The 26,460-nt window shown below is 39.1% G+C and overlaps 1 protein-coding gene across 3 annotated transcripts in view; it reads right to left on the bottom strand.

Annotated features, from left to right (window-relative positions):
- Positions 1-26,460, bottom strand: part of AKAIN1 (A-kinase anchor inhibitor 1) — a 51,338-nt gene that overhangs the window by 11,840 nt on the left and 13,038 nt on the right. The window contains exons 1-2 of one of the 3 annotated variants that reach the window (XM_070513308.1): positions 2,389-3,307; positions 1,240-1,379 (exon numbers count right to left, since the gene is read on the bottom strand). The exons of the other annotated variants lie outside the window; for them this stretch is intronic. Of the exons in view, the coding sequence (XP_070369409.1) occupies positions 1,240-1,303 (64 nt within the window). The 5' untranslated portion in view covers positions 1,304-1,379; positions 2,389-3,307. Of the gene's footprint in view, positions 1-1,239; positions 1,380-2,388; positions 3,308-26,460 lie in introns of those variants that run through there. 3 annotated transcript variants of the gene reach the window in all.

Here is a 26,460-nt window from a genome sequence, read left to right as displayed (position 1 = left end):
TCAAGGTACTTTCTGACCACAAAAACTCTCGCAAGGCCATTTATAGATTCATCCACCCGAGAGTTCTAGAGTGGCTGGAAATATAGTCCAGAGGTTTCCTGTCCTCATTCAGATGAAAATTACTTGATCAAATTACCAGATCTCTTAAATATTTAACAAAAGATTTCAAGTTCCTAGGCAAAACCAGCCACATGCTCTCCCTTCTATCCATCACAGAAAGGGGGGGAGGGAGGGAGAGAGGACAGAAGGAAGGGAAGGAGGAAGGAAGGAAAGGAAGGAAGAAGGAACTGATATTAGCTCTCTGAGTGATTTTAAAGGAATCTTTAAAAAACGAAACCAAAAAACCCTCTCATACTGTCCTCCTTAACAAACAGCATCATCCTCACAATCGCCATTTTTCTGCTAAAGAAGGAATCAAATTCTCAACTGTGACAAGTCATCACATGCAAGACAGTGCAAGTCTAGAATTCAACTAAATAATTTCTCAAAAGTAATTATTCATCCCTGGAGGATGTGAGTACATAGCAAGAAGCTCAGGAGGCTACCCAGAGGAAGATTACGCTCTGACAGAAAGTGAAATCTTTTCTTCTCTCCTTGAAGGAGCAGCTCCAACCTTTTGAAGAAGATTCCTGTGTAGTGTCAAAATATTTCATATTTCCTTTCATGACACCATGACAAAAAGAGGCTACGAGTTCAGTAATGCTTTTCGATGAATTTGAATGTTGTTAATCACAACAGCCTCCAAATACGTTTGAAAAGTCGCAGGAGTTATGTGAGACTGTGTATTCCTACCCAAAAAGTGTGTGGTGCAAACGTGGCATCCCTGTCACTTGAAAAAGCTCCATGGCCCCAGGGTCATTCTTGCTCCCACCCCAGGCTGAAGATGTTAGAAGCAATAAAAAAGCAGACAGATCTTATAAACTAATTCCCGATGATGGAATGCCAGATAGGGGCCAGAGCGTGGGGTGGAACTAGAAACCTTCCACCGGCTTTTCTCAAATCTACCCTCTCCTAAATAGTCACTCATGAAACATTTATTAAATGTCTAAATGTGCCAGGTTTGCACAAGACAGGCCAAGTTTTCACCTTCAGAAAGGATGTGATATGTAAGATTGCTCACAGTTTTTAAGTACCATAAAATATTTAAAGACTTAAAAAGATTAGCAGACAAAAAGAATCAATTTTATGAGTGTTTTAAGTGGGAAAATGGAGGGCCAGATATTGTATAGAGTCACTCACTTGGGATCCCATCTTGTGAGTCCAGAGCTGGGATTAGAAGTGCATGCTCTGGAGTCCTTTCCATGACCTTCCTGCGGCTGCCTGGTCTTCAGGAAGGCAAAGAGTAATAGAGCCGAAGACGATTTCCTTCTCTGCACAAACTGGAAAACATGTCCACAAATGACCCCATCACCTCCTCATTGTTTTTTTCCAAATCATTGTCTTGTGATTACACCTTCTGTTTGTCCTTCTACTTGCTCCCCTGACTGCAGCCAGAGTAACCTTTTTAAATGGAAATCCAATATGTCATTCAACTGCTCAAAACCTTCCTTGGCTTCCCATTGCAGTTGGAATGAAAGCTCAACCTCTCACCACGGCCTTCAGGGCCCTGCTGACCAGGCACCTGCCTCTTGTCCGACCTCACACCCTCCTTCCTCCTCTCACTTGGCTTTGTATCCAATTCATCAGAGATAAGATCCAGTTTTGAATGTAAGAATAGCCTGTTGGCACTCACTGTGTGTCTTAGTCTGTTCAGGCTGCTATAACATAAACACCAAAGACTAAGCGGCTTAAATATTAAACATTTATTTCTCACGGTTCTGGAGGTTGGAAGTCCAAGACCAAGGTGCCAAAAGATTCTGTGTTTGACAAGGGACCAATTCCTGGCTCATAGATGACTGTCTTCTCATTGCTCTTCACAAGATGGAAGAGTCGAGAGAGCTCTCTGGGGTCTCTTATAAGGCACTAATCTCATTCATGAGGGCTCTACCTACATGACCTAATCACCTTCCAAAAGCCCCACCTCCTAATATCGTTACCTTGGGGGTTAGGATTTCAATGTATGAATTTTGGGAGGACACAAACATTCAGTCCCTAACACGGTGGGACCTTGCCCAAGCCAATTTCCTACCTATAAAATGAACACAATAATAACACCTACCTCATCAGGTTGTCATAAGGGATGTTAAGATTAAGGTTGATTGAATAAGTGAATATTTGTAAAGTACTTAGAACTGTGACTTAAAGTGAGCCGTATCTAAGTGTCTGTTAAATAAATTAAAATAACACAAGTAAAAAGAGTTTGGGTCTACACAGATTCCAAGTGGTCTTTGTCTAAAATTTAAAGCCTTTATATGGGCGTTCGACCCCTTGTAGCAATATCGCACTTACCTTTCTGACATCAGTACTGAGAAGAAAAGCCTTGTATGTGCAACACTGCTCTGAAAGTCTCTCGTCAAGAGGGAATGAACATGCAGCTGTCAGAAATGAACCTAACACGGCCCATCTGCTAATCACAGCGTGGACTGTGTGCATCCATCTTTCCTCACTAGAGCGTGGGCTCCCGAGGGCACAACTCTGGTCTGTCTTGCTCACCACTCGGTCCCCAGGACCTAGCACAGCACTGGCTCCCAGAAGACACTCAGTATTTGTTCAATGAATGATCATTGCACTGGTTTCCTGGTTTCCGTTTTCCAATCTGTTCTTCCTTTGCCTCTTTCTCTCTGCTCCCATTAATTTCCTGCTCTTGGCCTCCTTTGCAACATTTTGCTGCTTCAATGCAATTAGAGTTCAAGCACAGGAGGAAACAGCTGAAGAGACGCTCTTTGGGCACCAGCTCAGACCCTCCACGCGAAAAACAGTGCAGAAATAACGCTGGAGTAAGACTTTTGGAAAGGCTGCTCCAATTTCCAGGCTGCATAGAACTAGGCCAATTACCATTTTTGAAATTTTACAAGTTCATATCTCTCATTTGCTGTCTTCCTGGTTTTCTCCATTCCCTCCTCCTTTTGCATCCTGATAAGCTGAGGGTTGGTTCTCAACTCCCTCTGTTTGGTTTCAAATGCTTTTCAGAATAAGGCAGTGTGAAAACAAGCTCCCTGAAGCTGGGCCCATTGATGTTCTCAGGTGATTTTGTTCCTATTGGCTACCCATTTGCTGTGAAAACACTCTCCACAGGTTTATAAACGCCCTGAACCCTGCACACATCAGTATATAATGAATCTGTAGCCCTCGGCCTGTCCTGAGCAGGCCCCTGTCCTAGAGGCATAGAGTGTGACTCCCATCTCTGGGTCTTTCAGAGCTCCCCTGAACAAGCCTCCACTTTGTCATCATTAATCACATGAATATCCGTGGAAACATGTGATTCGTTTTTTAAAGCAGAGGAATGAGACGACAAGTCACCATTGCTTTATCTGCTAATTGGACAAAGAAATACAAAACTCCTTCAACCATGACTTTCCTTGGGCAAAATTCTAGTATATCTGGCTTTTCTATTTTCTTTTATTTTTCCTTTTTTATATAACCATGAGAATCTTGGCTGTCTTTACTGTGTTGGGGTTAATTAGAAAAAGAGAGCAGGTGGCTGGAAATAGAAAAGGAAGGGAAGAAGAAGATCACAAGTTTTATCTTTTTTTTTCTGTGATATTTCAGAAGGGAAAAGAGGCTGAAGGAAAATAAACCCAGACTTCAGCAGTGTTTGTTAGAGCTGTGTGACCGGGGGCTAATCTCATGTCTCACCCTGTGCATTGGGAGCTTTTGCTGCCGGCATCCAAAACTCCAGGTCACAGCACAGCAAACGTATTAAGCATTTGGTCTAAGAACCAGACACGGAAAAAAGAAGGAAGGAAGGGAAGGAGAGATGGAGGCAGAGAGGAAAAGAGAAACAATATCTCTGAGGATGCAAATTAGCTACCCCAAAATAAAACAAAGTTACTTGCATCTAATTGAAATTGTAGACAGTGCTTTAAAAAGTTTGTAGCAAGCAAACTATGGTAAATAGATATGAATTATACAAGACACATTGTAATTAGTTTAAGATGCAAGGGTTTACATGGATATACTCTTGAAAGTTCTGTCTTTTTGCTTCATTTAGTGAAAATAATATATTTGCATGGGTTTGCACAGAGAGATTTATAGCCTACAGCTCCTTTCATCTTATTTTTTTCATGAAACCTCTAGTTCCTCAGGCACAAATTCTTCTCCCTATAATTTTTTAGTTTGTTTAACCATCACTCCATATAAGAACCAGACCTTGATTGGCAGGATCTTAGAAGCCACCTGAGTGCCCCCCACCCAGTCACACCCTCTCCTTCCTGCTAAGGGTAAGCGATCTCCTGAATTTCCTCATAATCATTCCTTGCTGTTCTTTAATATTTTGCTATATATTTATATTGTTGGCTGTAGCTCTAGTTTGATCATTTTCACTGCTATATAGCATCCTATTTAATGAATATATCAAAATATGTAATTCATTCTACTACTAATAGAATTTGGCTTGATTCCAACTTTTACCCAGTATGAATGTTTGCATTCTTGACTTTGCCTATTAAGGCACACGTGTAAGAGTTTCCAGGATCTTGTAGGAGTAGACTTCTGGGTGGTAGAGAATAAGCACGCTCAAATTCGCTAAGTATTGCCAACTTGTTATCCAATGGAGTTGTACAAACTTACACTCCCAACAGCAAGTCCTATTCCCACTGTTCAAAATCCTAGTCAATACCTAGTATGTGTCAGATCTTTTAAATTTCCAACCTGGTAATCATGTAATTACATCTCATGGATTTAATTCGCATTTCCCAGATAACTAAAGAAGTTTAGCATTATTATTATTTTTAGGATTATTATGAGTTCCCCTTTTGTGAAGCACCTGTTTGTTATTTGCCCTTTTTTATTGAGTTGTTTTCCTTTTCTTTATAGTTTTGTATATATTCTGAATATAACCCTTCATCAGTTATATGTGCAGCAAATATCTTCTCCCTCTTTGTGGCTTTTTTTTCCCCTCTTAACTCTGTGGTTCTCTTAATGAACAGAAGTTGTTTATTTTAGTGTAGCCAAATCTATCAATTTTTTCTTTTCTGGTCAGTGATTTTTTTGTGGTCATGAGCTCTCATTCCTGAGCTCATGAAGTTACTCTCCTCTATTATTTTCTCAAAACCTTACAATTTTGCTTTTACATTTAGGATTTTAATCCATTTGGAATCAGTTCTTGTGCATGGTGTCAGATAGGGCTGTGATTTCCTGCATTTCCACATGGGATGCTGAATTGCCACAGAATTAGTTTTGAAAATTCTGTCCTTTCCCTACTGACCTGCCATGGTACATTTATCAAGTGCCCGCCTGCGTGGGGGTCTACTGTTCAATAATTTATTCTGTCCCAACGGACTATTTGACTTGCACCAATTTCTCTGCCTTAAATACTTTTGCTTTATAAACTTTAATATCTAGAAAAGTAAGTTTCTCCATCTTATCCTTCTTATTAAATAATGTCTTAACTAATTTTGATCCTTTGAGTTCTTATGTGAATTTGGGGATCAAGATGTCAGAAACATCTAAACAAAAAAGCCCATTGTGATTTTGATTGGGATTGCTCTGACTCCATAGGCCCACTTGAGGAGAGTTGTGTATTTTAGTCTTCTGTTCCATGCCCATAGTGTCTCTCTCCATTTATTTAGGTCTCCTTCACTTTTTTGAGTTTTGTAAGTTTTTTCCGTAAAGGTATTGTACACCTTTTGTTAAATTTATTCCAAGGAACTTCATACCACAGTCAATGGAATTTTTTTCTTAAAATCTATGTTCTAAGTGTTGCTGACATATAGAAATGAAATAGATCTTTTTATGTTAATTATTGATTTTAAATTCAGAGAACTCACCGTGTTCTCCTATTAATTCTAATCATTATTCCATTGAATCCTCCATGCCCAATGATATCATTGCCCAACAATGACAAGCTTCTGTCTCCCTTTCAAATCCTTCTGCCTTCTATTTATTTATATATTTACTTATTGACCTTTCTACACTGGTTGGAATCTCCAGTAAAAGACTGAATAAAAGTAGTAATTCCTGTATTGTTCCTAATTTCAAAGAAAAAGTTTTACCATCCCAACATTAAGTGTGATATTTGCTAGAGTTTTTTGTAGGTACCATTTATCAATGTAAAGAATTTTCCTTTTATTTCAAGCTGGCTAGGAACTTTTACCAAGAATGGCTGTCAAATTTTCTCAAATATTTCCCTGCATCCATTGAGATAAACGTGATTTAATCTGGTTGAATCTGTTAATCTTCCAAGTTACATTGGCCAATTGTCTGTCTTTCTTTTTGCTGAGGATGATTTGCCTTAAGCTAACATCCACTGCCAATCTTCCTCTTTTTGTATGTGAGCTGCTACCAGAGCAGGGCTACTGATAGAGGAGGGGTGTAGATTTGTGCCTGGGAACTAAACCAGGCTACCAAAGTGGGATGTGCCAAACTTAACCACTAGGATGTCACAGCTGGCCCTAGCCAATTTTCTAATGTTACCAAATCTTACATTCTTTGGATAAACCCAATCAGTTGTGATATATTATTCTTTTAACACATTGCTGAATTTGTTTGCTGATATTTCATTTAAAGTTTTTGCACCTATGTATCTGATGGAGCGTGGCCTGTAATTTTTTTTCTCAGACAATCCTTGGCAGATTTTGGCAGCCTCATTAAATGAGCTTCCTTTCTTTTGATTTTTCTGTAGGAAGTAGTAAAAAATTGATTTTACTTGTCCCTTAAATATTTAGGAGAACTTGCTTGGTGAAAGCACTTAGTGTGGAGTTTTTGTTTTATGTTGTTTGGATTTGGTTCTTAAGTCATTTGTGGCAAGCTGTCTATTTAACAAGTTGTCTATGAATTTGTCCATTTGATCTAGATTTTCAAAATTTTTGCCATGAGGTTATTCGGTGTTCTTTTCTTATGTATTTTTTAATTGATGAAGCATTTATAGTTAAGCAACTTTTTATTTGTAATATTATAGGCTTTCTCTCTTTTTTCTTATACCAACTTTATTATTCTATCCAAAAATCCAATTTCCACCTTTGTTGATGCCCTCTATTATGTTTGTTTTCTATTTCACTAAGTTCTGCTTTAACTTTATTGTTTCCTTCTTCATGCTTTCTTTGGATTAATTTTTCTCTTTTTTTCCCTAACATATGAAGATGGATGCTGATCTCATGAATCTTCAGTGTTTCTTCTCTTCCAATACAAACATTTAATGCTGTACACTTTCCTTTAAGTACTGTTTTAGCTATACTCCTTCAGTTTTGATATATAATTTTTTTATATATCAAATATTATTGTTATATTATATTATTAAATATATTGATTATAGTTAAGATTATATTATTATTCATCTTTGACCCATAGGTTAGGTTACTTAGAAGTATACTTCTTAATTTTTAGTATATAGTGGTTTTGCAGTTTATCTTTTATTTTAATTTCTACTTTAATTTTATTTTCATCACAGAAGAGATATGCTTGATTTTAATGCCTTGAAATTTTTTAATGGACTATGTGATCAGTCTTTGTCAATGTTCCACGTGTGCTTGTAAAGAATTTGTATTCTGCAGTTTTAAGGACATTGCCTTATTGAAGTCTACTTGGTTAAATCCCTACACCGTGTTTTCAATATTCTGAGTTCTTACTGATTATTACAAGTCTACTTGTTCTAATTACCCATAAGGAGTTTTGGAAATACATTCTTCATGGCTAGAAGGGATTTATCAACTATTGAACCTAATTCATGAAGTCACTGTAAGACTTAAATTAAAAATAAATGCACATATATATTAATATATAAAATGTTCTAACAGTGCCTAATACATAGTAAAAAGTTGACACATTTTAATTGAAATTTAATCTTCCTATAATAAGTAAGGGCAACTTTTTTTAAGATTTTTTTTTTCCTTTTTCTCCCCAAAGCCCCCCCGGTACATAGTTGTATATTCTTCATTGTGTGTCCTTCTAGTTGTGGTATGTGGGACGCTGCCTCAGCGTGGTTTGATGAGCAGTGCCATGTCCGCGCCCAGGACTCGAACCAACGAAACAGTGGGCCTCCTGCAGCAGAGCGTGCAAACTTAACCACTTGGTCACAGGGCCAGCCCCGAGTAAGGGCGATTTTGCCTACGCATGGATTTAACAGAATTCGGAACACTCTGCCTCTATCTTCTTTCAGTTTGTTGAGATGAGGGAAACATAAGAGTCTTGGAAATGAAGGGCAAAAATACTGTAGAGAGCATTTAATCCAAGTCCTAATTTTACAAGGTAACATGCTGTGCTGTGTCAAGAGCTCATATCTCATTCTCAGGTCAGTACCCTTTCCTTCAGAGTAAAATCTGAGCACTTGAGGATTTCAGGGATAAGATGAGTATGATTTTTGGCAGAGAGGACAAATAAAGTTATCTTCCTGAAGTAGAACATGACTGAGAAGTCAGACTTTTTCTAAAATGTAAGTGTTTCTTATTGCATTAGAGAAAAGACAGCACTAACATTTCATTTTTTTGTTGCCGTTGAGTAGAATGTACTTATCAGAGCAGGGTTCTAGAACATAGAATAAAGGATAGGCATCAGAAGTGAACTCTGGGGAAACTGTGCAGTTCAGCTGCACCTTAAAAAGTGAGCCAGAGTTTGTGGCAGAAAAACAAGGTGAGAAAGCAGAGAGAACTGTGGATTGGTTGATATTATTTTTGATATTATTTTAACCACAAAAGTGATGGTAACCAGAAACCCAAAAGGAATCCTACAAAGTAGACCAGAGCATCCACATCAGACTGCCCTGCCACCACCGATGTCTGCCTTGGCACAGGACCCAGTTTATAGTAACCACCTTATAATGAGGAGAGTCACGTGCAAATGAAGGAACTAGTAATGACACGGAGCTCTCCAGGGTCTAGGGAGGTCTGGGAGGGGTTTGTACCACAAACGAAGAAAATTATGTTATAACGGAAGAAAAGGATTTATGTATAAAAGAGGTAACTTGAGTTGATACACTCTAAAGAGATTCTAGGAACTCAAGTTGAAGTCAGTGAAAATAACAAATAATATAGTTTCATGGCCACATTGTCTCGCCTGGTCTATTACTAGCATCTTCTCTTAGAAAGAAACCCCAGAAATCAGGAACCCAGAGCTGGGACAAGTGGTTCTCATCTCCTGGTCCCTGTGTAAGGATTCAGAGCAATCTAGCTAACCCTCTGCTCTGCTCGCTCTCTGCTCTTGCCCTGCAGGGCTGGGCCTGCCAGAGGAGAGAAATGACACATGGAGGCATTCAAACATTTATTGAGCATATACTATGTCCAGGAAATGTCCTAGGCATTGAGGATATTGAGATAATTCACATTTTTCTGGTCCTCAAGATGTTCACAGAAGACACAGGATATAATCTGGTCCTATGAACAAGCCTCTTAACTTCCTAGCCTAGTGTAACTTATCTTTAAAATCACAATAGAAATGCTTTCCCAGGTATATTTCATAGGGTAAATATGAGGACAAAAATTATAATAAATATTTAAATACTATGAAGAGTTGAATGTGAGACAGATATATATATGTATGTGTATATATATATATATGAAGAGTTGAATGTGAGACAGAAACATATATGTATGTATATATATATATCACATCATCATATATATATGCTGATGGGCTGCTTCTTTCAAATTCTTCCTTGAATTCAAAATTCTCATTTTGCAGATTTCTCTTTAGAATGACCTAAAATCAGCACTACTAGGGATGTAAAGAAGAAAGGGCTTGCCCTGTCATGGCACAGGAGATAGAAAGCAGAGGACAAAAGGAAAAGTGATAAAGAGGATGATGTGTTACAGAAAAGGTCAGATCTAAGTGACAGGCCTCAAGCAAGTCATCGAGCTTCTGGTTGGTTTGTGGTTCTCAAAATTCAGCGTCCTACAAACCACCTAGGATTGCTGATTACAGAGAAGATTGTATGGGATGTGGCTCAGGAATTTACGTATCTAGCCGTGACCTCAGGTAATTCTGACGCAGGTTTCTGATGGGCCACCCTGTTATCTAAGGCTCACCTTTGGTCTATACCCACAGAGCATGAGGAAATGCAGTGCATTGACCATTTCACAGTTTATTTAATTAATGGGAACAACCAAGCAGATGAGTCAAGCCCAGAACTGCTAGGCAGGGCTTTTCCATTTATTGAATTAGCTAACTACCAAATCTGTACTGTACTTTGGGAAACAAATCAGCCATTAATCTTCAACAAGGTTTTAACCCTTAATTTCAAAATTCGGACTGTTAACTTTATCTACTGCCTCTCCACTTCTCAAGTTGGGGTTATGGAGATTAGCATCATTTCCAGGGTTTTCCTCTTTCATTATAGTTAAAATTGTCAAAGCACTCAGGTTCCTGACAAGAAACAACCTTTTGTTGAGGGGAAACGGAACTGCTTCCACGATAATTTTTGCATCGTTGAGAGATGGAAGCAAATTAAGTGGAAAATATTCAATTTCTACTTTGTTGTGAGGCCAAAGCCATCAGTGGCCAGAAACAGCCTCAAATTAGACGCTCTTATCTATGGAAAAATTTCCTTTTATAGATATGCTTTAAATTGTTTGTATGTTAAACTAAAGTTATATCGTCTTCTTGGCAACCTTCAAGCTATTGATTTCAATACCTGATTGGCATTAATAGGTATGAACTAAAATGGGTTCCGAGAAGTAAGAAAATTAAAAGACACACTTCCAAATCTCATGAAGCATTGACAGGTGAATCAATGTAGAACATTCACAAATGATAAAAAAGAAATGCCAGCAGATAATGTTATCAATATGTGTGTTCAAAAGGCTGAACAATATGACTCAGTATCTTGGGGATCCATCTGGTGTACTTCTGTGAGTCACATAACGTACGGGACAGTTTATTTTAGAAATCCAGTAGTACAACAACTATGTCTTTTTAGAAAACTAGGGGGCTGGGGTGGAGAGGAGGGCTGTAATTCTAACTATCAGATGAGCAGGAAAGATCATTGCACATCTGAATAGATAGCATAGGTAGATATTGCACCTGTTTTTGGAAAATATTCTCTTACCATGTGTAGAAAATCTAGACCAAGATCAAAAAAGGACAGTGAAAGAAAAAGCATCTCATATTTGAATTTAAATGCACGTGGAAATGATTTTATATAAAATCATGTTACCTCAGTGTGAGGGATAAATTCATTCATAGCAAGATGCTAAAGGATGAAAAATATACTCTGTTAGTGCCTGCTATCATTGCAAAGTTCATTTGCCTTAACAGGCTAGAATTCAGTGAAGCAGAGGAGTAAGCAATTCACTGTTTGTGATCTGGGGTAGGGCTAACACAATTTAGAGCCACTGGTGGATTGCAGGTATATTACAATTTTGTATTTATTTTATCAAATATATTTTTCAGTCATTGAAAAAAAAAGTTACCTCTGGAAAAGGAAGTAAAATATCTGTTCCTAACTTCTACTGCATTATCTCTAATCCAATGAACTCAACTGTTTTGCATAGACGTAAGAAGGTCAAGGTCATACCTATAGTCTGGAATGAACCAGGAGTCCTCAGTCTCTTCCAGGAATACAGATAGCGTCTTTCAGTCATGTAAGCTTTCTTCAGTATATCTGCCAGTGGCCATGGGGGAAGGGGTAAAGGGGGAAACTGAGTAGCTCAACAAAACTTCATTATATGAATGGATAAAGAAGATGTGGTGTATATATATATATACAATGGAATACTACTCAGCTAAAAAAAGACAAAATTGTGGCATTCACAACCACATGGATGGACCTTGAGGGTATTATGCTGAGCGAAATAAGTCAGACAGAGAAAGACAAATATCATATGATTTCACTCAAATGTGGAAGATAAACAAACACATGGATAATGAGAACAGATTAGTGGTTACCAGAGGAGAAAGGGGTGGGAGAAGGACTAAAGGGATAAAGTGGCACATATGTATGGTGACAGATAAAAACTAGACTATTGGTGGTGAACATGATGCAGCCTATACAGAAACTGAAATATAATAATGTACACCTGAAATTTACACAAAGTTGTAAGCCAATATGACCTCAATAAAATAATAATAAAAAAACACTTCATCACAACATTTGAAAACATTTACAAGCACCTGCCTTACAAGTAATACATAATACATTAGTGTCATTCTTTATACAAAGGGCAGCTCATAACCTTTATATCATCCATACAACATAAAAATAAATTGGTGGAATAATGCATTCCCAGTCGGATGGCTAAGGGAAATTGCAACATCATTGGTCTTTTTGCATGGATATTAAAGAGTTGGAGTAATAGTTGGGGTAAAAACCATTAATTTTTATTCCATCATATCTCAAATCAACAAAATTTATAAGTAACATTGTCTTCAATTATTTGAATTAATTTCCACCTTTCTAGCCTATTAATTTTCAAGTCATCGTTTCATTTCCTGTTGTTTACAACTGATGTCTCTCTTATGCTTACTCCGACCTGCCAGTCAAATAGCTTGTAGAGTATAAAAACTAACTGAGGAAATATGGATCAGTACAAATGCCCATTAAAAGAGAAAGACGAACCCAGCCAGATATTCTATTGATATGTTTTAACCTGTGATTCTGCTAATCAAGAGGAGATGTCATCCCAGACTTTAATCAGTGCCTAATAAAAGCAGCTAAAATGGGTCATCAGTTACTGGCTCTATCCCATGTTTGGCTTGTAACTGGAGAGTGGCAAGGCTTGCCTAGCAGATACCTGTCAACACCCCAAGGGTGGCAGGAAAAGATGAGTAAGGTGCAAGAAAGAAGAGCAGCAATGACGAAGCACTTCACTCCCTTCTGCTCCATCTCCTCTCTGCAATTACAATATGAGCTTAAACTCCTAAAGTCAGTGTTAGTTAGAACAACGAGACTCTGGGGCCTCACCTAGTTTTTGAATAAAGGAGAGATGAGAGTTTTCGAAGACAGGACGCTAAGGGGTTCTATCTGAGCACTTGTTCTACCTCCATGCCCTGTCCTCAAATCAGGTAAAAGGGGCTCTACCCACATATCCACTATGGCCTAAGTGGAACCCTTCACAGATAAGCTAAGAATATCTATAAATGGGTTTCTCGAGGTAAAAGAAAGCTGTAATATAGGAAGAGTGGATAGAGGCCTCAGGGCTCCCACTCCTCTAAGGCAGGCACTGCCAACCCTTCATGGCTGTAGCCTCAGAAACCTTCACACAGTGCTCCACACGGCCTTTGCCAGTGGATCCTCGTAGAAAGCAGTTGCATTTCCTCGATGATGGAACCGGCACTGGGCGGAAAACAAACATCTGGACTTGCAGCCGGCTTCACCACTCACCTACTGAGTCACTTCAACAATTCATTCGACCTGTCTGGCTTCAAGCTTCCTTTTCTGAAAAGAAAAATTCCTCTAATATTCCACATTTTAAAATGTGTTATGCAATTATTGTGATAAGCTATTATTTTCATCACTTTTAAACTATCTGATTTTTAGCAAATTAATTAAAATGTAGACAGTATCCAGAATGATTATAAGCATCTATTAGCAAGAAAGTTCCCTGACCTAAATAACAAATTACCTAAAGTATCATGTTGTCATCTGTGTATAAGCCCCCCTCCAAGTCATTATTATATTACTGATTATTGGTAGGAATTAAAATGCTCAAGTCTTACAGCAATGAATTTGGTTTGTGCTGTTTTGCCACAATGAAATGCTAGAGTTTTAATTTTTCTGAATCAATAAATTTGACTCCTCAGGCACTAGTGAGTTGCCAACTTTTCCCCTCTCATTTTGTCCTTGGAGGCATAGAAAACATCTTTGCTATGCACTTTTCCATTTCTTTCCTCCCTGACATCAGGCACATAGAACCATTGTCCAGTGCTGCTTCCCAGAACAAGGCACCATTTTGTATTCAAGAGCAGACTATCTGATTCTGAGGGCCACCATGATATTTCCACATACTTCAGGGAACAAAAACCATATTTGAACCATATCTCGATGATAAACATGCAGAAAAGACAAAAGTTGTTGATAAAAATCAACTCCAGATAGAAGAGTCTGCTCAACATGGATAAAAAAAGACAAAACTTGATTTCATTCTTGGTTCCTCTTTCCCCAAAACTCAAAATGACACTTGAAATTCTTTTCTTAAAAGTTGACAGAGCATGATTTAAGGTTGCAAGAATGTTAATCACAGTAAGCATCTCGAGTAACTCTCAGTCAGAGTTCACGCAAACAAGTGAGCATCTGTTTCCTTTCAAATCAGTGATAGGCACTTCTTTTAAATACATTTCTGCTCCTAAAGTCAAATCTTCCACAATGTTTTTCACCATCTGCAAAAAGCAGCAAGTGATCAGGTTAGGTGACAGTGACTAGCCATTTGCTATGTCAACATACAAACGTGCTAATTATTAAAGAATGGTCTCCCTTCTCTGCCATATTAAAAAAGAGAAAAGGGAATTAAATGATATATGAAGGACATTACATGTGATTTTCATTCCTACATTCTAACATGTTTTAAAAATTGTATAATAATTAATCCCTGTGATCCTGGCACCAAAACAGACAGGTGGATAAATGGAACAGGTTAGAAAGCCTGGGTACCTGGAATTTGGTAAAGATGGCAGTTCAAATGAGCAGAAAAAGGTACTGAGAAAATTGGATAAATGTTTTTAAAATCTCTAACTCCCAAAGGAGGAAAAAATAGTGACTTTTTTAAAAAAAAACCTGAAAAACATCTCCTATAGACACTAGAGTAGATGTATATGATTGGAGAAATGAAATGGAGAGGAATGGCATGGAGGCTGGAGGATTAAAGAGCAAAAAATAATAAAATAAAAAGTAGAGACTCTGCATGGATCAATGATGATGGTGGACCATGAACTGAGAAATGTGATCAAATTCAGCACATTGGGGATCAAAAAGTAAGAAAAAAGAGAGAAAAGGAGGAAGAGAGGATCAAAAATACATAGTGAGCATATATCTGATCTTGAGGTGAAAAAGTGCTTCTAAGAATAAACACAGAGAGGAAGATGGATAAATTATACTATACTACAATAAAATATTCAAGAAAAGTAAAATAAGTCTGTCAAGAAAAACACAAATAATTTTTAAAAGGGAATAAACTAGGAAAAATATTTGCTATATGTGTGAAAAGGCATTGATATCTTTATATGAAAATAGATCTTGAAAATTGGTAACAATCCCAGTAGAAATATGAGCTAATTGTAATGGATAATTTACAAAAGAAATAGTGATAATGATCAACAAAATACAAACATTAGCCTGTGCACCTTCCAATGTATAAAAATACAAAAAGGAATAAACCCACAACCATGAAAAGAAGGGAGAGTCAAACAGAGGGCACCAATGAATAGAGATCTCTACAAATTTCTGGAAGAAGGAAAGCATATGGGATTGAGTAGACATAAGAAATAGTCAAGAAAAGCCACAGCCTGGAATGTACCCTAAGAGAATTGCCAAGAAAGTGGAACTCAGTCAGCCTAAGAGAACAGAGAAACCCTGGAATCAAAATCCACAGTATTGTGGAGATAGAAGTAAGCAGTAGGATTCAACACAGGCAGAACGTCGAAAAACAACAGCAACATGTATTCATCCTCCTTCTTCAGCCCTGTCTTCATCCAGAATAAAAATATTACAATATGCATTTCTCCCCTGGCGAAAGTAAACCAATAATAAAAATAAAATGATGGCTATTGTCTCCCTCATGTCCACAAGATGGCTGCAATAGATCCAGGTAACACATCCTTATAAAACAACATCCAGAGGCAGATAGTGGACTCCTTCTTCTTTGTGACTGTTTCTAAGAGCTAGGAAATTTTTTTACAAGATGTCTTCTACACTTTCCATCCCCTTCCACACACATGTCAACCAGAAGGCTTCCTTTCTTATTCTTTGGTCAAACGGCCACCTCTGAACCAATCACTGGCAATAGACATGGAACCATCGTTATAGCCTAGATTAGTCAGCATTTACCTGAGTCACATGGGTGAAAAGTAGGACAAAATGAAGACTCTTTCATACTCATGAAAGAGGAGTTGCTATTGTTTAGGCAAGCATCAATGTTTGCCACATCAGTGTTGTCAACTTTGCAGAAACACCACGCAACATCATTGCATTTACAACAGAAGTAATGTTTTATAGGACAGCTTCTTATAAACCATTGCCAAACAGGGGTAAGGATAAACACATAACAGTGGTTTGAGTTTTATGACACTGTCTGGCTCTACCTTAAATATTTTATTTTTCACTAATCCCCAGTACAAGCTTTTTCCTACAGTCTGACCGGCACCAGAAAACACACCACTTGTATTTCCCCAAGTAGCCTTCTTTCATACTTTGACCCCACTGAAGTGCTCTATGCCAATCTTTGTAACAAAATTACTGCTGCTGAGGCTGCTACTGTTTCTAGCTAACCTTCACTGAGCAACTTGCTACGTCCCCAGCACAGTTAAGCACATTTCATGAATTATCTCACTTATTCCTCTAAACACGGTTAGGAAGTAGCGCTGCTTTCCTACACACGGGCAGAAAGATAGGACCACGAGCATAGGCTGGAGCTGACTGTAGAGAATTCTACTGTTTTCTCTCCCTGCCCCCAAGTCAGTCTGAACACAATTTCCCCTGCATTGTGGTTGCTGCCAGAATTTTGTCACTTTCGCTTATTCTTAAGCCCTGTTACCCAAAAAGGGGTAACAATCTGTGCTCTTATTTATCACGTACGTCTTGACGTGAATGAAGAGTCTACAAACAGGGTTGGGTGAAGTAAAGAGAGGACAGTAACGAAAAATTTGTATTTAGCAGACCAGAAGGAAGCAATAAATAAAAACATAACCCATCTCCTTATTCTGCCATCGACAGGCTTTCTTAATAACCTAAACAGCCAAAGCACCCACCATTGATTAAGCACCTACGTTATCTACTAATCACAAAAGGGAGGTATCGTTTCCCCTGTTTTATAGATAAGGGAAATGGGAGCTTGGAAACGCTAAGTACCTTTTCGAAGGTAACACAGCCAGTAAGTTGCAGATCACAATTCAAATCCAAGCCGCCCGATTCTAAAATTCATGCCCCTTCCTCCTCAGGATCACACTGTCTTCATGTTTCCATATCTTATTTTGTCTAAAATGCCACTTTATCTTGAAACCTATTATCAACTTTTTGTATCTTTATCCAAACATGGTGTGTAAAGTGTGAACCCTTCCTTATGGTTCCTGCCTCCAAATCTAGACTCCCTAGAAATGTGGCGTTTGGATGACATGGATAATAAACAGGTGCTCATCTCTCTACATGAGGCAATTCTTAATGAAAGTGGAGGGACTACAAAAGAGACCTAAAGGAGGTGTATTAGTCAGGGGTCTCCAGAGAAACAGAACTAATAGGGTACAGATAGAGAGAGAGAGAGAGGTAGAGATCGCAGTAGAAGTAGGGTAGAGGTTTTAAGGAGTTGGCTAACACAACTGTGGGAGCTGGCAAGTCCAAAATCTGCAGGACAGGCCAGCAGGCTGGAGACAGGAGGAAGAGTTGATGTTGCAGTCTTGAGCTCAAGGACAATCTGAAGGAAGAATTTCTCCTTTCTCAGGGAACCTCAGCCTTTTCTCTTAAGCCTTCCTCTGATTGGATGAGGCCCACTCAGATTATAGAGGGTCATTGGCTATACTCAAAATCTCCTGATTTAAATGTTATTCACATCTAAAAACTACCTTCCCAGCAACATTAAGACTGGTGTTTGACCAAAATCTGGGTACCATTGCCCAGCCAGGTTGACACACAGAATTAACCATCACAGGAGGGTTGAGAGAAAATCACAGTGAGGACAGAAAACACAGAGCATGTCAGCACAGCCACCACCTCTGCCTGAGACCATGACAGACACCATTCGTCAGCCAAGGCCCTCTTCCCCAGTGAGTTCGACACAGCTTAGCTCCGGGAAGCCAGGCTGAGTTGGAATATTAAATGGAATCTACTAGCCATCCATGGCCTATGAGATAATATTGGTAGCATCCTTCCCTATACCAGCACCATGACCATGGATCATGTTCAACGTGCCCACCAACTAACTTGGCAACTCCAGTCTCCTATGAGGTCCCTAGAGGGTCCGATGGACAGATTTAGAAAATCCAGATAAACTAAAAGTGAGAAAAGCACTTTTTCTCAGCATATTTCTTCACAAAATGATAAAGATTTATAATAAACTATCCAAATACTTCTTTAGGAAAGAAATGAGCATACTCATATTAAAACCTGTTCATATTAACTATTTACAATTATAGTCAATGCCCAGCAATTATAGTTACTTTTCACCTGTGACCTTTCAGTCCCGTGCTGGACTAAAGTTTTAATAACTGTAACCATTGGAGATTCTACATTGGGTACAATTATATTTGTATATAAGATGGGCATACTTTCTGTATTACTAGCTTACATATCTGGGATATTCAAAAATATTCTGATTTTTAACAAAAATACTGCCTATTATGCATTATGTGGCAAAATATATGGTACAGATTTGGGCAGAAATTATCCGATCCTATCAATCACAAAATAAAGGCAAAAAAAAAAACAACTTTGCCATTGAGCACAAATGTATCACAATTTAAAGAGAAGGACTATTCCTTTTGTATCAAGTCTATCTTTGACTCCAAGGATCTCTGGAGACAGACCACACATTAGTTGACTTTAACTATTTAAAGGTCTACTTCCATGATTGCCAGCTCTGTCAGTTTCCACACTCCATAGTCTGACCTTAAGTAATAAGTACTCACAACTTTAGTCTCATGACCCCAGTTCTTTCACTGCATGACTGAGGAACTTAACCCCTGGGCTTTGATTTCCTTATGTGCAAATTAGGGGTTAAACTGGCAAGTCTAGAATTTTGAGTCTCTGCAAACTAAAGAATTTAGACACTCCCCTCACACATTTTACATGCTCCATAATAACACCACCCCCTTATATTTACTACTTAATATGTGCTAAACATTTTATGTATGAATTGACTCATTTAATCATAATGAAAACCATATTAAGTCAGAAGCACGTTGTGTTTTCCAAAATTGATCACAGCAATATCTCTGGTCCCCCATGTTCTTCAGAACCTTGCCATCAGTCATCAAGAGATGGAGTCTAATTCCCTTCCCCTTACACTCGTGTGAGAATTTATGACTGCCTCAATTAATAGAATATGGTAGAAGGGACGTGGCACGACTTCCAAGGATAGGTGATATAGCTTCCACCTAGCTTTTTCTCCCTTGGAACGCTCATCTTGGAACCACCATGCTGTGAGGAGACCCAGGCCATGTATAAGTGTTCTAACCAACAGCACCCAGCCAAGATCTTAGCTGACAGCCAGCATCAACCATCAGTCATGGAAGTGAAGGTGCCTTCAAATGTTTCCAGCCCCCAGAATTCAAGTCATCCTTGCTGATGCCAAGTGGAGCACAGACAAGCTGTCCCTCCCACCTCCTATCCCAAATTGAAGATTCACGACCGAAACGAATGGTGTCATGTTGTTAAGCCACTAAGTTTTGTGGTGGTTCATTAAGCAGTAATAGAAGACTAGAACAAGTGTTTTATACACATGATATAGATGAGGAAACTGAGGCAAAGAGAGTCTATGTAAATTGCCCAAGGTCATGCATTTTGTAAGTGGAATTTGAACCCGTGCAGTCTGATTCCACAAGCTGGGCTCCTAGACACTATGTTACACTTCCAGTTAATAGGTAATTATTGAAGAATGATTAGTCATGGATTCATAGCCCTACTTATTCCATGAGCTATTTCACAGCGCACCTTATCTAACCAAATTATTTAATATATTATATATTTTACATAATTTTTATACAATTGTATGTATTTTCCCCCAAAAAATTGTCACCAAAGGCTAAGATAATTGATAATAATATTTTAGGGGAAAAAAACTCTATATCAGAAAAGAGTATTTCTTGTTCTCTTCTATTTATACTTCCCCAAAATATAAGAAATTGAAATTTTACTGCTTGGAGAAGCAATTTTGCAGGAGACTGACAATTCATTTTTACCATATCTATCAAATGCCCTCTGAGGAAAGTATTAAGCCTATAAAGATCAGGGTCCTTCCAATGAAGGAGTTGTGATAGAAGAAAATAGGGTGGTATCTAAATTATACACTTTTTGATTTAAAGTTTATAGCATAGATGGATATTTTGAAGCAAGGTAAATGACTTGGTGAAAATCTTATTTAAACATTGTCTGAGTTATAACGTGTGAAAAATGTTTCTTTTCACAACTGGTTAAAAATTCTTTAATCATTAAAATCCTCTAAGTTGATGTTGTAATTTGCAAAATAGTGTAATAAACCACTCTAATTACTACTAACCATGAAAGTGCACAGATCCTTTCCCAGGAGACAACTTGCTTTTACTGGCCATAACACTGCTGCATAATGCATGAGAATTTCCTCAGGACTAAATGAACACAATTGCTAAAACCCTTCTGTAGAAATAAACAAAAATTTTAAAATATCAAATTATAGTATGCTGTACTTGTTTTTATGTATGTTGTATTATATTTTGCAGCTTTCTCAATTTCTGTATTTTTTTGTTTTCCAAATCCTTGATTCAAAATACTGACATTTTCCCCGTGTCCAAAAAAGAAACAACCATCAGTGACATGAAAGGATAACAAAAGCAGCTGGCGACTCTATTGTGAGCCAGAACAGAAATGAAGGGTTGACTTTTGTTATACCCTACTTGGAATGAAATTACGTACTTTCCTTTGAAGGAGAAAAACATGATCAAGACAACTGACAGGTATTGTTCCTCTAGTCTCTGTGCCTAAACATCCTAAGCCTCCTGAGAGCAGGGGTCGTGTCTGTTTGGCACTAGCCCAGGTCTGGGACATAACGTTTGCCTAATAAATAATTAACTAACATGAACCAAGCTCTGTTACAGATGCTGGGAATTCAGAGATAAGGTTCAAAGAAAAGTCTTGACCCCTAGGAGTACAGAAGAGTAGTGGGGTTGGCAATCATTAAACGCTTGATGACAGTGAAGCAGCAGCAGCAAGGGCTATTAAAGCCCCTGTCCCATTGGGCCTTCTTTGGGACGATCTCCCCTCTGCCATCACCTGTGCTTGGTTAGAGATCAAGAAATAGAATTATAGGAAGAAAAATGGGATGGGGGATTAATTCTGGGCTGTCTTGGATCTTTGCTCACCCACTCCCAGCATTCTTCCTGGCACATGAAGAAAATCCAAGAAAGATGCTCTGAGCACTTGCCCAGAGCCCTCCCTCCACATTCATTCTACATCTGCTCTTTGCTCCCTGCCCTAGGCTTCCTGGCTGCCTAAACCAGCTTGTCTCCCAGGAACAACTTCTTTTTTTTAACTCTTAGACTTGCAGGGAAGTTGCAATTGTGCTGTAAACTGTGGTGTTGGAGATGATTCGGCCTGCTTACACAACCCTGGGAACCATCATATAAGGAGGTCTAAGCTTTGAGGGCCACCTCTCCCAGTGTCCTGCCCCATGGGAGAGGCAGTGTTCATGAGGATTCTCTTTCAAGGGGGCACTGCCTATAGGGACACTGAGGTCCACGTGCCACATCCAGGAGAGGTCAAGTTTCACCTTGTCTGGCCTCCTCAGCACCTCGACAGCAAACAACAGTAAGCACAACTGACCACTCAGATGAAGCACTGAGGGCTTAACCTTTGCAGAGTAAACAGTCCCTCAAAGGGCAGAAAGTGGTCGTCTCAGGCGGAGTGACCATGACATTGTACAACACAGAGCAGGCCGTACCATAAGGACAACTCCACTGAAAAGGAGAGAACTAGCCTGCATGCAGGCCTCAGATACTATTCCGAGACAGAATACCTACCTTTCCAGCAGTGCCTTTGATGTGGGGGGCTGTGCTGGGTCCTGAGGGATGTTAGCAGCATCCCTAGCCCGGAGGGACTAGATGCCAGTAGCCAGGGCCAGCTTCACGGACATGTGACTGGTGCAGTCACACACAGCCCCACATTCAGAAGGATTCTGTACTTGGTTTAATGCTCTGCTGTTGCCATCTTGGTATTCTTAATAATTTTATCTTTGAAGTTGCCTTTTGTGAGTGAAGTTCGATGGAACAATGGAACATACACCTGCACAGTGGAGATGCATGCAGTATGTCATTCCCTGCCACACCTTTTGCACTTACATGTCACTTTAGCAATGCCCCATGAGCACAGAATTCCAATAGATCATGATGTATATGAACGCGGTGAGGCTCAAAGCAAGTACAAACTAACTGTGTTACGTCTACGACTGAGTAAGGGGTTGGAGGGAGACCACACTTGCTGTTAGAACCACAACTTACTTAGAAGACGAAAAAAAGGAAATGGCATTCTGAGAAACATGAACAGCCAAGGGACCCTGTCATATTCTTTCTTGGTCTTGTTATTTCCCTGTATTAGCCAGCCACTTGTGCTGAAAATAATGACAGAAGGAAAGAGAAAGATAGTTGCTTTACTTTACGTCCTCCCTGACTCATTGGTAAGCCAAAGGTAGAGCATGTTGGTAGAACACGTGAATTTCAAAAAGTGAAATAAAAATAGTTCAATAAGTTTTATGCAGACATATGTTTGCACGCACAAGCGACGAAATTCGAATTGTGCAATTTCATCATTCGGCGTATGAGTCATATTTAATTTAAAACTAGTATTGCATGGTTTTAAGGTGAATGATGAAGTTCATGCTAATAACCTAAAATTTTAGTTTTCCTTGACTTAGGAAAACATTTCGTAGCAAATTAAAAACAGTATGACAAGTTGAAAGAGAAAGGGACAGGGACAGGGAGACCAAAGAAAAAAGGAAAACCTTTATATTTTATCACTTTTAATAACATTTCATCCTGCTTTTTAAAAAAGGGGCCCCACATTTTCGTTTTGCACTGAGCACTGCAAATTATGTAGCTGGCCCTGCCAGCAGTACCCCTCAGTCACGACAAGTAAAAATGTCTCCATACCTTGTGAAATGTCCCCCTGGAGAAGGGGTAGAGGGACAAAATACCCCTGATTGAGAACCACTGCCTAGACAGTGCGTGTTTAGTAAAGACTGGCCGTATGAAAGTGCAGTGTTTTAAATTCTGCAGACTCTGTAAGATCCAAGTGCTGTGATAAGATGCTAAAACTTAAGATCCTTTCCTGAATGTTTGGTGCCTCCCAGGTTTTTCTGTTACAGGACGTTGTAAGATTAGGGGATGGCGAGACAGATCTCTTTCTTTGGTATAAAGAGGAAAGGGCAATTATAAAAGTGGTGGCGAGATAGTAGAAACTGCAGACTACAGGTGGTTTCTCAAGCAAATCAATTTTGAGAACATATATTTAAAATAACGACAAAGAAACTGATTCCCTGAAAAGTCTCCCTGTAGCCCTTGGAAAGTCTTCACATGCTTTCAAGAGTACGTATAGTTCCACTCAGAGACCAACTGTGGCTTCAGGATGTGTTGGTCTTGGGGATGCAGCAAAATACAGCAATTCTCAAAGGCCAGCACCAAATGGAGTCAGGCCCTCAGTTAGCTCAGTGGCAGCAATGGGCTCATAAAAAGGTGCAAAACACTTAAGGTTATCATGGAGCATGCAACGTGAGCCTCTAAGTAAGGTTAAAAAAATTAAATACAAATTATAACTCAAATTTTTATGTGGTATATAATCTCACAACCATTTTACAGTAATTTTTCTATAAATCATGATCACAACCCTATATGATAAGAAAGATTATTATTACTATTCTATAATTAGGTAAACTGAGGTTCAGAAAGACTAATAGCTTTCTGATTCCAAGCCAAGTAGTGTTTTCCAGTGCCATGCCACCTGTATAACTCGTATATTAACTCTGAATTATACATTTTTTAAGATCTGAAGACTAATGAATCATTTTAAAGACTAAATATATACGATTGCCTTTTATGGCAGTATAACAAAACATTTAGGCAATTCAATTCCAGAATTCCCAAAACAAAGTGAGACACTTAGCATATTAAATAACATTAAATATTTATTTTCAGGCTCATGCATTGTATGCAACACTCCATAAATATTAAATATACTATTCTTACTTTACCGTATATAAATTGCTTCTAAGTTAAATTATGTAACAAAAATATAAATCTTAAACCAAAATTAAATTATGTAACAAAAATACAAGTCTGATTTGAAAATAAACTTTCCTTGATTCTTTTCTTCTGTGCTTGAAATTTGTGGTAATATGCTCTTCTAAAACGTGGGACCAAGAAACTGTCTCTATTTCTCCATTTGACAGATTATTGTAGAAACATGAAAAGCTACTTAGAACATCATTGAGAGGATAGAGTGTCCACACTGCCAGAAGGAATCCCTGACACATATGTCGTGAGTTCTGCCTTGCTCCTCCTCAACTGTGACTCCATACCCGTCTAAGAGTCATGCCTGCTGCAAACCACCAGGCAAGAGGGATATTACCCCCAGGGTCCTCAGTGCAAATCCCTGGTTGATGTCCCTCTGGGAACCACGTGCTTCCACCTTCTGCCCTGCATTGGAAGACTGTGCTAACTCATTTCTGACCACTGGCATAGACACAGTAGGACTCTCCTGCCTACGGATATACAGACCCTCCTGTTAATTGATGTGTATAATCCTGGTTGTATGACTGCTATCGTCATTGAATGATTGAAATCTCACTATGAACAACTGGGACAAGACCACTCCCAGTTTCTAAAGAGTGATAATTCTACAGTCCTGCCAATGACAAGAAGAGGTATCTTCCTCAAACCGGGGCAGGGCCCAGATGGAAAGGACTCATATGGGCTCCAGAGTTAGAGTCTTCTCTTGGTTTTTACTTTAATAGGATGACTGCGACGTGAAAAGAAAGATGACCATTTGTTTGTTCATTCATTCAGTTATTCAACATGTCCCAAACACTTGTATGTGCCCTGTTCTGAGATGAGAAGACACATGAGCAACAGGAGGGTAAAGAATCAGGCACGCTGTTTGCCTGGTGTGCTTTCCCTTTGAAGTTAGATCAGTGGTTCTCAGCCCAATGCACAATCAGCCACCTGGAGAGCTTTCAACAAACACTTATGCTTTGGACACACCACTAGAGATTTTTATTTTACCAGCCTGAGTTGGATCCAGAGCATTGATATGTTTTAAAAGCTTCCCAGATGATTTTAATGTGCAGCCGGCACTGAGAACCCCTGAGCTGCAGCACAGATAGCAGTGGGGTGAGCTGGAACAGGGACCAAGAAGTAAAATATCTATAACCAGATCAAAATCCTGACCCTCTTAATGTATTTGTATGCTAATTTTCTTTGGGTACTCCCTTAGTGTTTAATAAAAGTCCACCTTAGCTATGATGGGGGAAACAGGAAAAGACACATCTATCCATGCTGGAGACAACTCTTTAAAGAGAGCATAGCACACCCTCATCCCGTCCTGGTGGTAGCAGTGGCCATTAATGAGAGATGATCAAGCAGAAGATAAACTTCAGGGAACGGTCAGGCCCAGGTCAAATACATCTGCTCCTCTTAGAGAGACTCCTTTCAGGTCTTCCAATGCTCTTGCCTTAAGGGTATCTTTATTGTCACTTAAAGGTAATAGAGACCATTTCTTTATACGGTGCATTTACATACCTAAAAGCACAAGACAAAAGGAACTCTCTCTTTCTCCCTTGGTGTTCACTGCCTCCCCATCCCACACTCCAGCACTTACAGACAGGGCCCTTATGCATGGCCCAGAGGCCCTAAAGAACGGTCCATAGAAGTGGGTTTCTCTACTGGAGTAAGGCTTTAACCATTCCCCAGGGCAGGCTGCCCCAGGAAGAATCAGATGCAGGCAAGACAGCCACTTCTTCCCCACCAGACTTGCCCCATCTCTCCTCTTCATCCCCCTTTACTCTCTGCCCTTCAGTCACCGAAGTCTAACACTTTAGCATTCTTCTTTATATTAAAGTCCTAGTGTCCACCACCTAGCAGAGCACCTAGCTTAGAAAAGACAGGCAGTAAATGTTTGTTGAATGAATGAATGAAAATATCTAGTGTTAATACCCTATCCACACTAACCTTCTTATGGCCTTCCCTGACATCCTCAGCTCCATCACCACCAAGGCTACCATCATCCCTTTCCCAGGCCAGGCTGCACATGACCTTCACAAAGAGACCTGCTCTGGTCTAAGGTTTTGGGTGGAGGAGTGATCATACTGATTCTTTTTTGCTAAATTCCAGTCTAATGGCCAACAGCTCCACCCAACTAGCATTGCCCTGAAGGCACAAGAAAAAAATGGCAAGATAAATGGAGCTTTAAATATTGTTCTCCTTGACATTATTTTAAGAGCAAAATAACTCTTATTTATTGACTTGTACAGCATGGCCTGATGATGCGGTGAAGTAAGCTATTCTGAAGCATGAGTGAGATTGCAATTAAGGCTATAGGGAACTTCATTCTAA

This window comes from Equus asinus, chromosome 7, assembly GCF_041296235.1.
Source record: "Equus asinus isolate D_3611 breed Donkey chromosome 7, EquAss-T2T_v2, whole genome shotgun sequence".
Taxonomy (NCBI): Eukaryota; Metazoa; Chordata; class Mammalia; order Perissodactyla; family Equidae; genus Equus; species Equus asinus.
This window is presented reverse-complemented; position numbering and strand designations above follow the sequence as displayed.